The 12,252-nt window shown below is 45.0% G+C and overlaps 1 protein-coding gene across 7 annotated transcripts in view; it reads right to left on the bottom strand.

Moving 5' to 3' along the window:
* ASCC2 (activating signal cointegrator 1 complex subunit 2) overlaps nucleotides 1-12,252 on the bottom strand; it is a 33,677-nt gene that overhangs the window by 14,538 nt on the left and 6,887 nt on the right. For 4 of the 7 annotated variants that reach the window (XM_030460611.1, XM_030460618.1, XM_030460614.1 and 1 more), the window contains 7 exons: nucleotides 9,460-9,559; nucleotides 8,256-8,414; nucleotides 7,734-7,904; nucleotides 5,934-6,063; nucleotides 3,988-4,055; nucleotides 2,211-2,321; nucleotides 1,189-1,301 (listed from right to left, as the gene is read on the bottom strand). In XM_030460611.1, the coding sequence (XP_030316471.1) occupies nucleotides 1,189-1,301; nucleotides 2,211-2,321; nucleotides 3,988-4,055; nucleotides 5,934-6,063; nucleotides 7,734-7,904; nucleotides 8,256-8,414; nucleotides 9,460-9,559 (852 nt within the window). Of the gene's footprint in view, nucleotides 1-1,188; nucleotides 1,302-2,210; nucleotides 2,322-3,987; nucleotides 4,056-5,933; nucleotides 6,064-7,733; nucleotides 7,905-8,255; nucleotides 8,415-9,459; nucleotides 9,560-10,909; nucleotides 10,975-12,252 lie in introns of those variants that run through there. The other 3 variants (XM_030460613.1, XM_030460616.1, XM_030460615.1) reach the window with 2 other exon arrangements.

Here is a 12,252-nt window from a genome sequence, read left to right as displayed (position 1 = left end):
TCGAGGCAGGGAGAGAAATGAGCAAGTGCCAGCAGATTGCTTCAGACTCAGAGGTTTCACACAGAGGACATGTACATCACTTTTCCCTCCCCACACTCCCAAAACCCTGGGATTAGTCCATACTGAGATGTCAAGAAAACACATTGCTGTTGGCCCCCAACACAGAGATCAGGGCTATTTTAGCACATCTCTGACATCAACAGTAGCATTCAAAGCAAAAGGCTTTCCTCCTCTGAGTAACCAAGCATGGAAGCAGCACTGCTCACCAGCTCAACCAGCCACCAGCAGGACACCAATCTGCTCTTCATTCAATAACCAACTGGAGGACAACATCCAAAGAGGACAGAATCCTACAGAGCCCAGAGCAGCATTACTCAACCTGGGGTTCATGAACCACAGGCAGCTGTAGGGCTTCAGAGGTTTGCAACAGGACTGGGAACAAAAGCAAATCTCAACTGGGTGTTTGTTCACACTGATAAGTAAGTGAAACAGGGAGAACAAGGACAATTAATAAACTCTGGTCTTAAACAAATGCTGTTACAGCAACACTTTTTAAGATCTGGGGGCTTAAAACACCTGGGGGAAGATGTGGAAGTGCCACTCCAGGACTTGCAGACTCTGTGGCAACACACTTGGCTGTCCAGTCCTTGAGACCACCCTGACTCGTGACCACCATGACCTAGTTGGACTGGGAATAGCTTTGAGTCCAGCTGTGTCAGTACTGGCTTCTCACCCTCTCCAAGGCACCTCAGTAATAGTCACTAGCATTAAACTTAGCCATAATATCAAACAAAAACGTTTATTTTCAGACCCTGATGGACTTACCAGCTTTCTAAGACTTTCTGCTTCCCTTGCTTTGGGTCTGACAGCAGGAAGCTCTTGTTCTCCAGAACTCTTCTGCTTGTCCCTCTCCACCCTTTCCCAAGCACACCATATACTGTTTACTGTCATGGTTTCCTGGCCCTAGAATCTAGAGTGAATCTAGGTGAACACATAAGAGACAGACTCTAGATGTTCCTATATTAATTTGTTTACTGGGAGTCTCCTTCTGTCAGTGTGAACCCAGCAGTCTCTAGCTGCATTAAATCTCTCTACTCTTTTAATGATGAAGGCACTGGGAAAGGACACAGTAGCACATTCAGTATTTTACTTCACCCAGAGAAGATCTGTCTGCAGTTCAAGATATACCTGTAGCAAAACTCATGTTTTTTGAAGGTCTGGGATGCCAATGGGAAGACATCAAGAAATGCCCAGAGTGTTGTGGAAGTGTCACATAAGAACAGGACAATATCCTTCAGCTCCTGAGAAAGAAAGAGCCATTACTGAGAGAAAAAACAGAGCAGTCTTTCCTGGGAACACAGTGCAACTGACCAACAGGGACACACCATGTTCAGACCATGAACCTTTTTCCTGACTGCACAAAGAAAATCTGCTACCAGGCATAAAGGCATCACACATCACATATTACTGGGTCTAGAGGCAGAGTCAATGCCTCTACTAAAATTTCTACCCTTTGAACATGTCTAATGCAACCCAAACTGCTCATTCTCATGAAAGGTTCTGTAGAATTATGGGAATCTTCATCAGATCCTGCCCGAGGCAGTGATTTTGCCCTCTCTATATCTGCATACAGAATTCCTCCTCACCTATCTGTAAGCACTGGGCTTCCAATGCAGGACTAAAAGGGATGGTGCCAGTGGTCCACTGCAGTGCAAAAGGCATTTTCAGCTGTTGCAATTCCCAAATCCAGACTCTATGCCTAAGATTTGGCAGAAGAACATGCTCACTGAGACGGGGCCTGTCTTTGCACAGAACCCAGCAAAAAAATATAAACTGCTCTGAATTAACTAGGGTTGAAATCCACTGATGTTAAACAAATGCCTGAAGAGAAGATCAACTCTGGTCAGTGTAAGGGTTACATGGAGACTTCTGTCAGCTGCTCTGTTACATTCCTTTTAAGCCAAAAAAGTTGCCAGGTTTAAAAAAGAACCCATGCTACAATGGGTATGGTTGAAATGCACCTGAAGAAAGCAACCAACCCATGGTGGAAAGACTTTATCACCAAGTCCTATGACAAGCAGTGAAACAATGACATGGGACCATGTGCTGCATGAACCATCAATATTTGGGAACAGAATGACCCTCTGTGGTTCTGCAGTGTTCTATCTGCAGGACTACAAACAGACAAGGGCAAGAAGCATGCATTCTACCTGGCAGGGCATGTTCTCTGGAGTCACATTTGCTCTTTCTTCCAATCTCTGGGGCTCAGCAGAAGCTCCTTCACACTGCAGGCCACATTTAGTCAGAATGTCATTGAACACCTAGATCAGGAGAGCAGAAGAGTGTTAGAAGAGCCAGGGGAAAGCAGTGAAACAAGATTTCTATGCCTATCTCCCCACAGCACAGAGCTGTGTAGAGATAAAAGCTGCAACAGCCCCTTGCAGGTTACAGCAGCAAAGGTCACACTGAAATTTTAGAAAATTTAGGTGCAACTGAAGTGCAGGTGCATGTGGTGGTGGTGCTGAGACAGGGAACACAGCTAAGCCACACCCTGAGCCCCCAGCTCAGCACTGGGATCCCCATTTGCAAGGGAGCAGGAGGACAACTGGGAAGTTACCACCACCTTCCTGCCCTCTGCCCTGAGGTGAGGAGGAGGAGGATTTTCTGGCTCTTTATTATAAAGAAAGAATCTGGGGAGAAGCCACAGAATTAGGCTGCAGATTGCTAATGAATTCTAGTGCAGGACACACTTAGGGTGCAAATGAGTTGCTTTTAAGGATTTGTCAAACCCTCCTCCCAGATATGTGAATGGGTGGCTCAAGGGACCAAAGTTGCATACTTGGAGTTAATATTAATATTCTACAGGGCCTGGAAAGCTCCTAAACCTGCAGAGATATCAACTCCTTCCAGTGATGGTGTAAGAGAATAAATAACTTTATGGATCAGTAGTGACACATCTTTCTTTGAGCTGTTGCATCCATACATTTGAATACACTGCAGTAACTGGGAAAGCACAGAGTAAGGAAAGCAGTGTTCTGCAGTGAAACTGCCCCAACATGATGCAGCATGAAAACCAAATGGAATCCCTGCTGTCCACCCTGGTAAATCACTTGAAGTTCTGGTCTTGCATCCTGTTCTAGAATATAAAGATATGTTTCATATACTTTTATTAATATATTCATATAATAATAAAATATAGTAAGATAAGTATTGATCTATTTTATTAATATCTAAAAATACTCAATTTTTAAACATGGTATCACCTGAGATTTAGCTCTGTTTCTTAGCTCAAGAAAGAAAAAAGTGAGCTTTCAACAAGCCAAGTGGCATTACAGGTGTCTTGGGGCAACAGTATCCTGGGTTTGTTTATTTTTGTGCATGGGTGTGCTTTTTGAGGTCATAAAGATGACATTTTCAGGCTACAAACACGTCAAGTATATCAAGAAATACCTTGATTTCCCTCTCAGGTTAAAAGTGAATCCTGCTTACCAATGCTGAGGAATATACAAGCTGCTTATAAAAATGAAAGCTGAGACATGGAGAAGAGCCAGATATTTTTTGTATGGCAACAATGCAACCCTTCCAACAGATTTCCATGTACTCCTGAGCCCCTGTGGTGTTCACACTAACCGATTCTATTATGTCAAGCCTCAGCTACCTCTCACTGTCACCATTTTGTTGTTTGAAGTTTCACTGCTTCCCCTGCTTAGGTGGGGACACAAGGAATACTTGTAGAACAGCCTAATGAAAACTTCTTGAGATTAACTGGAGAGGTGGCCAGGAGCTGAAGGAAGGTGACAAGAAATAGTCATTGAGTAATAAATAGTTTTGGATAAAGGTTCAAAAGAGACCAGGCACCCATTAGCATGAACTAGAGAGAAAGGAAGAACAGCCAACTCCATCTTCCCTGCCTATGACCACATTTGCTCCCTTTCAGCCCTGAATGATGATGCCCCATTTCCAGATTTCCAAGCAGGGAAGCAGTACCTGGAGGACAGTGTGCAGGGTTTCATCCAGGTCACTGTAGTAACTTGGTTGCTGAGTGAAGATATTTTCTGAGAAGACAGGGGGAAGGACATAATTTCCCATTAGTTCAGACATTCATGCACATGAGTGCACAGGCACCAGAAGATGTACTTGTCTGGCTCCTGACACCCCCTCCAGACCCAGCTAAGAGCAAGGGCATAAGCTCACTTCCCAGAGTCTGCTCCTCTAAAGCTGATCCATCAACTCCTCAGAGCAACTGGAGGACTGGTAATGAGAACATGCTCATCAGAGCAGAGCAAATGAGATGGTAGATGATTCACACCCCAGAGGCTGAATCAATGAATAATGCAAATACTATCACCAAACATTCCTGGTTCCTTTATTTGACAACTGGAGTTTGACTTTTAATTACTGATAACAGTTCAGCATACACTGGAAAACGTTCTGCAGAATATTTCTTGAAGGTAATGAGGCTTTAGTAATACCTGCTATTATATTACTAGGACTTCATTACCTTTGGAAAATACCCCACTAAGTAATGGTATACCATAAATCCTCCCCAAGTAAGCACAGAGGCTGCCTCTTTTCCTGTGAATTACTGTTCAGATTATGAAAATAAAATGAGTTCTCCAGCAAGGACAGAGCACAGGGAAGTGTTACAACAGGCTTCCAAAAAATTCATACCCTGGGAAGAAGCTCAAGTTGATCAAGTTATGAATTACAGCCCAGAACTGCTCGTGCCTTTACTTCCATTACATGGTGACAGTAATCAGGTGAGTAAATCATTGGTCACTTGTGTGTAGAGTTACTGCACTGTACTCTGAAGCATATGTATAATTCAAATGAGGTTTCACACACAGAATATTTTAAGACACAGATAATCTATAATCTAAGATTGACATCTGAAAGGCAACTATATCTTGTCATGCCTCCTTCCCACCTCTGAGGCTTGACAGATGAATTTAGAGTGGAAGTTACTGAGAAAGGATAAAAATCAAAAATACAAATGTTTATCTTAGCCTTTCTGGCCTGGAAATTTGGCTGTCATATGTTCTCTAATGCTTGTCCTGTTAGTCAACTTGGAAATGGGACAAAAATAACTACAAAGAATGGAAAAATGTTTCATTACATGGACTGCAGACCAAGTGGGTTAGAATTGAGGAAGAAGAGCTCACTTAATCCAAGGTTAGGTACTCTTCCATCTGTGCTCAGGCAGTCAGAGATCACAGGCAGCTCCCTTGTGAAGTGAGCACAGGATAAATACAGCAGCTAAACCAGGATGCCCTCTCTTCATTACACAGACTATAGCATCCTAGAGAAGTTACCTAACATGCACTTTCCACTAAGTCTGTACAGATGCAGAGAAATCCAGGGATAAACCCAGCTTCAGCAACACCCTGAAGTCCTTTGTGGCTGGAAGGCACTATATAAATCAATGCCTGCATTAAAAGGTCAAGTTCACCCACTCCATAATCCCATGATTATTTCACATTGCAGTTTTTGCTTGGCTCCCAACTCTGGGAACACTCATACAGGTACCTGGACTGCATCCCATCTCCTATCCCTCCTCTCCCCTGCCCAGGAACTGAGTTGTTTGCCCCTTCTCTTCTCCAGCAGGATTTTACAGAGCCCTCTCAGTCCTCTGAAGAGTGGCTGGGGACACATTTAACTGGCATGGGAAACAACTGCTAAGGCATATCTGAGCCTTGGCTCATGCCTAATGCCACAGGACCAGCTCAGGTCAGGTAAGCAGCAGGCCACGACACATTCCTTGACATAAGTGACATTCACAAGAAAAAAGCAATTCAACCTACAACTTCACCTAAAAATTCCAAATTCTAGTTGCTACTGAACAGTTTTCACAGTAGTAACCCCACTCATCACTTGCAGTTATACCAGTAAGCAAACACCTAAATGCAACAAGCTGTTCCCTGGCTTTAACTAACCAATCATCTTCTGGAGCAGGGGGCCATTTCCTTTTCCAAAAAGCACACAAAGATCCAGAATCTTAGGGATGTCAAACAGGAAGTTATTGTAAATAATTTCTCCAAAGCCAGAGGGAGTGATAAAATGATCCTACAAAGAAAAAAAGAAAAAAAAAAAAGTAATTTACAGGATAATTCCTATCTTGCTCTGCAAGAATTCCAACGTTAGAATGACACCTGCCAAAACATTTGTCCAAGTTGTATGAATGATTGGGTTTCACAGAAAGCAGCAAGTGTGCTTACAGCAGCTTCTGCAGACCCCTCCATCTCCGTGGTCCCAGCACCTTGTCACTGCCCCTGGCCACCCCACTGTGCCCCCCCAGCATTCATTACAGGCCCAGGCTACACCATGAAATGAACCAAAAGTTCAAACCAAAAGCCACCAACAATTCATTCAGTTCCCAGCTCACACCATGGCCAAATGAACAGCTGAGCTGACACACAAAGGGCTCAGCTCAGGAGCAGGAATGAGGAGTGAGGCACAGGAACGGCTGAACTGGCTGAAAAAAGTCACGTAAGATCACAGCCTGAGGTTATTGGTATCCTGGAAAAGCAGAATCAAGGCTCCAAGGATGACTCCATCAGTGAAGAAGTAGGAAGAAAACCCAGGGATGGCAGCTCTACAGCTGTGTCAAAACTACATGACTCATAGAACTGAAGGAATTGCTCCTATAATTCTAGATGACAAAAATTCTGTTATTTTTAACACTGAGAAGCAAGCTAAACTGTGATTCTGGATTTTCAAAAGACCAATTTGCCTGTGATATCAAATGTTCTGCCCCACAGTGAAGGGTAGTATGCACATTCCCCCAGCTAAAGCTGAGGGATGGGGCTTTGTGCTTGGTAGGTTCAGTTTCTAGAACTCCTGCTGCCTGCCTGCATGACAACAAGCTATTCACTCTCTTCAAACTACACAGCTATAAAGTAAAATGGTTTCAAATGCTTGTGTGCCTCATTGGCATGGTAAGATTTAATCAGCTCCTGGGATGAAAGACACCACAGAGGTGTCATATTTTTGCTGAAGTGGTGCCAGCTGCAGGTTCCAACATTCCTTCTACCTTTTCCTGTCCCAGCCCTCCAAGACCTTTCCCTCAAAATGTCCCAAATGTCCCCATTGTGATAATCAAAGAGAATCACCCCAGCAGTAAGGAGCACATGGTGAACCCATGAGGGTATGGAGGAATCAATTGCTAGAACACAAGGTGCTTTGCCCAAAAGCCTTGTGAAAATACCCCTGCTGCTGATTGGAGCTGCACTCCCACAATTAGGGCCAAGCAAATCTTTCAATTACAAGCTAAGAAAAGTCATTTAAAGCAGTTTCATCCTGGGTCCAAAACTTGGGGAAAGTTCAAGGAGAGACAAATATTAGCACAAATAACACAAGTGCACAGCACAGGGGAAGAGGCTCTGAGGGAGCAATCAAGGGGCTGCTGAAGCACCTCTGCTCCATGCAGCTGCACCAGAGCCAACCTGCCCTTTTCCCCCCCCCTCTTCCAACAATGGACCACACCAGCAAGCAGGGCTGACCTGCTATTACTCAGCTGATTGCCTGGATCTCCCTCCTAAGAAATCATTGCATAGCTCAGATAGCTCAGGTCTGAGTGGTTACCCTCTCCATCTGAAGCAACACACTGATAAAAACAGCCTGGGAGAGGAATGCAGCTGAGACACGCAAGGAAGAAACATGGTTAATTTCTCCAACTGTCTTTTTTTCCCTAAGCTACATAGCCCAGAACACCTGCAAGGCAAAGAAATATTTACCTTGGACTCCTTGTGAGTGGACATTCTGAGGAAAGTCAGGAAGACTCTCCTGTGAAGACATCTCTGCATGTCATTCACCTCAGGATGGCAATCCCAGAGGGCATCAAACTTCCGAGGGGCATGGTGGAGGTAGGAATCCAGACATTTCTGAAGGGTCTCATCAAATACCACCTTGCACGAGGAGAGACAAGAAAAGGGAAAGGAGGAAATGTCACACGTTCACAGGCTGTGCTCCTGGGCAGCACAGTCCCCTTTAGAAGCAAGAAAAAGGTTCAAGAGTGCTAAAGGGATTCACACGTGCATCAAACACAAGCAAACTCTTAAAATCCACAATGAAAAAATTCTAGAGGGAAGCACCACTTTCTTTGCACGTTAAGGTGCAGTAATTAAAATTAAAACGCTTGACAAATGACATAATGAGCCCAACCAAATCCATATGGAAATGATTTCAAGTCAGTGGCTTTTACAAGCACCTAGTTTGTTCATGCTTTTTTTCTCCAGTGCCCACAAAACAATTATTACCTGGCACCAAAATTTCTCATGAGGCAAAGCCAGAAGCCAGTTCAGGTCATCTGCAATGAATTGTGCTCGCTCCAAGAATTCTTCCACTAAAGCAGGGTCTCTGACAGAGGGTGGGGGTCTGTATAGCACAAAACACCGATCTGCTTTTATTTCTGGGCGCTGCAGAAAGCCAGAAGACTGCATTAAAACCACAGACCAAGTGACAGGAACACCCAGTTACCATGTGCACTGCTCACTGGATTTTAGGAAACCACCACAAAATTACACTTTAATAGCATTTGACAGTCAGTTCCCTGGTAACTTCCCATTTTCTAATCTTACAAGGCAGCAGGCAGATCAGTGGCTCTGTATTCTCATTTATCAGTAATATTTTCAGCCTTTCCTAATAGGTTAGATGTTGCTCCTTGCACTCTATTAACCACAAGCCCTGCAAAGCAACCCTTCCACACCTCCAAAACAAACAGCAGCAGCTGAATGTGAAACACAGCCTGCACTCTTTTTCCTCCAAACTGGTTCCTTCACAACATTCCACAAAGCCAAGCCAACATGACCACCATATACAGAGAAGAAACATGTCACTGCCCTTCCTGAGGATGACTGAACAGGCTCTGCCCAACACTGCCACCCTAGAATGAGAATCATGTTGAGCAGCAGCTTTGAGCTCTGCCTCAGCACACACACGTGCCATGGGTCAACCTCCTCAACACCAACAGTACATCCCACTTTTGCAACATGCCCAGGAGAAGGCTCTCTTCCCAGCTTTTTTTTCTGACAGAAGAAATCTGTGGATTTAATTTCCTGATTTCACAGAGATAAAGCCATAGCCAGGAGCTCATGGAATGCAGTAAGTGGACAGATTTATCCCAGTGCTATAGTTCAGAGCTGAACTTCACGTAGTTTGCAAAAGCTCCCAAAGCATCCCCTCTATTGCAGCCAAGTTCACATTGCTCACCAGGCTGTTCCTTGAAAGAATAATGAGTTCTGGGGGAATATGATTTATTACAGCTGTTAAACCCAGTAAGTTTTCATTTACCCATCACTGAAAATAATTTCTCAACTATCTGAACACAAATTTCTTCACCAGCTTGGTGAGCTGACCAAACTTCATCATCCCCTGGCCCAAGGACTAATTTTACACAGGCCTAAATATATGACAATTATTTGTTAAAGGTCTCAACTGGATTTTAGGAAAAACACAGCTCACCAGTTCTGGTAAAGTTCTCAGCTTCCCTGTCTTGGGATCCTTTTCTGTCAGCTGGAGTTTATCCAGTGGCAATGCTGACATCCTGATGACTTGTTCCTGTCTTCAGCAAACAGAAAACCAAAAGCATCACAGGGTGAGTTTTACAAGGTCAGTCAAGCAAAAGCATAACAAAAGAGGCTCCAGCCTCACTGTTACACACCACAGACAGTGCCTGTAAATTTATTTATGCAAAGCAATTGATTCACCACCCAAATGCAAAACCCCAAGTGAACACCCAAGAGCCAGCTGCACATGCCTCAGAAGAAAGCTGTAAAACACCTTCATCCCTGTTCCCTGCTGAGAGGCCAGAGGTATCTTCCAGGACACCAAAAAGCATTTGGGGATATTGTTTAATATGGGAACTAGTTATTTAAATCTGGTTCCTGAGGAGCTGGGTTGCACTCTCTGCTTTGGCAATGACTTTTAATGCCTGAAGTTTATCCCCTGACATAAACTTTAGAGGCAATCAAAAGCCATCCTGCCAACATCTTAGTAAAAGGATATTTTTGGTGCTAATGTGGCAGAATCACTCAGTACTCAGACAGCTAAGGCACACAGGATGAACCTACCAAACACAGCCTTCCTGTGCCCTGCTAACTTCCCACCTGCTCAAAAAAACCAGATTTTATTCTATGACAGCATTTTGAAGCTCAGAGATACCTGAATTAACTTTCTGAAATAAGCTGTAAGTCAAGCCTGAGGATGATTCAAAAGAAACTACTATGTGCACTGTTCAAAAAGTTCAGAAATTAAAACTGCAGGGTTTTTTTGTTTTAAAAATGAAAGCTGCACGTTAACAGAGTTTTTAATTTCTTTGGGTTTCATAGTACAATGATTTATGTGAAATGGTGCCAAAAAGTTATGCTCTTAAGATCCAAGATCATAAGTCTCCTTATATGAATATTTGATGCTATTCCTCTTGTCTGGGTAGAATCACAATTAAAACCAGAGCAGTGTTCCTACAGCTGAACAAGACTAATTCAGGGGCAAGGTCACAGGTTAGCCAGCAAGTAAAAGAGAAACTATTTGAGTTCCAGAGAATGTGTCATCTATGGACTTGGGAAAAAATTGCATCATCCAGCACTTTAGAGTTTGATTTTTCCCAAAAAAAAACCAAACAAACAACCCTGAAAGGCACCACACCAAAGCAGTACAAATATATTGTCCAGCTTACAATATAATTCTGTCATGCCAAGGGGGTTTAAGGATCAGAGTGTAGAGAAAAAGAGTTTTCAACTTTTTTATGCTAAACAAATTTCTTTAAAACCCACACTTTTCAACAAAATAAGCCAAAGTGCTTTCAAGTTCTCCTCATCTATTTAATTTGGCTCTTAAGAGGTCCCAGAGCCATTCTGAAAACTGCAGGTAGGAGCATGTTTGCAACAAAAAACCAAACCATCAAATGCCTCACCTGCAGCCTGCCAAGCATCAAAACCCTCCAGACCAAATCCAAAACACCTTGAGGAGACAGAACCCCCCTGGGGTGGGGGGTACTACAGTGGGGGCTTCTGTAAGAAGCTGCAAGAAATTTCCCACCTTAGCCAAGAGAACCAATGCCTGCTGGCTCCAGCTCCACCAGCCACAGCCAAGTGAGGGCGAGAGCACATATGGGGCAGCAAATTAAAGAAAGGGGAAAAAAAAACCTGCACAAGACAAAGAGCAACTGCAGAGAGAGGAAATGGGGGAGCAACAACTCTGCAGACACCAAGGGCAGTGAAGAAGGAGGGGCAGGAGGGGCTCCAGCCATGGGAACAGATTCCCATGAGGCAGGGTCTTGGGAGCCCATGATGGGAGCAGGTAACCCACTGGCAGCCCATGGAGGTCCATGGTGGGGCAGGTGGATGCCCAAAGGAGGCTGTAACCCCATGGGAAGCCTGTGCTGGAGCAGGGTCAGGGCAGGATGCAGCTCCTGAAGAACTGCAGCCCTTGGGAAGGAGTCAAGTTGGAGAAGTTCATGGGAAGTCTGTCTGTCTGTCTCCCATGGGAGGAACCCCATGCTGGAACAGGGGAAGAGACTATGGAGTCTTCCCTTAGGAAGGAGTTTTAGGATTTGTTTTTATTTCTCATTACCCTTTTCTGTTTTAACTCCTAATAAATTAAATTAATTTCCCCCAGGTGAGTGAGCTCTCCCTATTCTTGTCTTGCTTTGGTGGGTACCTGGTGTCCAGCCAGTATCAACCCACCACACCCTCTGATAAAACCATCTGGAGAAGAGAACAAACCTGAGCATGGAATCTCCTCCACTCAGAGAGCCAGCCCCACTCACCACCTTACCTGTGCACCCCAAGAGCTCTACCCTACACCACAGTGCTGGGATGAACTCTCCCTACTCTGTGACCTCGGGTATGCAACATAAAAACCAAAGAGCCCTGATAAGGAACCCACCAAGCCAGGCTTCTGCCAGGCCCCTGATTCCACAGCTGCCCCAATGCTCTGGCCCCTTGGACACCCGGGGGAAGGCGCTCAGGGACCCAGGGGGCAATGTTAGGACAACCCGGGGGAGGTGCTGGAGCTCCCCCGGTGCCGCGAAGGGGCTCGGGGAGCCCCTGGAATGCTTCAGCCTCAGTTTCCCTCCTTCCCCTGAGTGCCTGCCGCGGTCCTGCACCCAGCACCCCCCCGCCTTCCGGGCTGGGCACCCACCGGGGCTCTGCCCACAGACTCCCTGCACCCCCCGGGCAAGTCCCTGTCCCCGGTCCGGCCGCAGCCGCTCTCCTACCGCCCCAGACCTCCCTTCCAGCCCCGTTACCCGCCCCC

Source organism: Calypte anna, chromosome 15 (genome assembly GCF_003957555.1).
Source record: "Calypte anna isolate BGI_N300 chromosome 15, bCalAnn1_v1.p, whole genome shotgun sequence".
In the NCBI taxonomy this organism is placed as follows: Eukaryota; Metazoa; Chordata; class Aves; order Apodiformes; family Trochilidae; genus Calypte; species Calypte anna.
The sequence above is the reverse complement of the archived record's forward strand: the minus strand, read 5'-3'. Positions and strand labels throughout refer to the sequence as shown.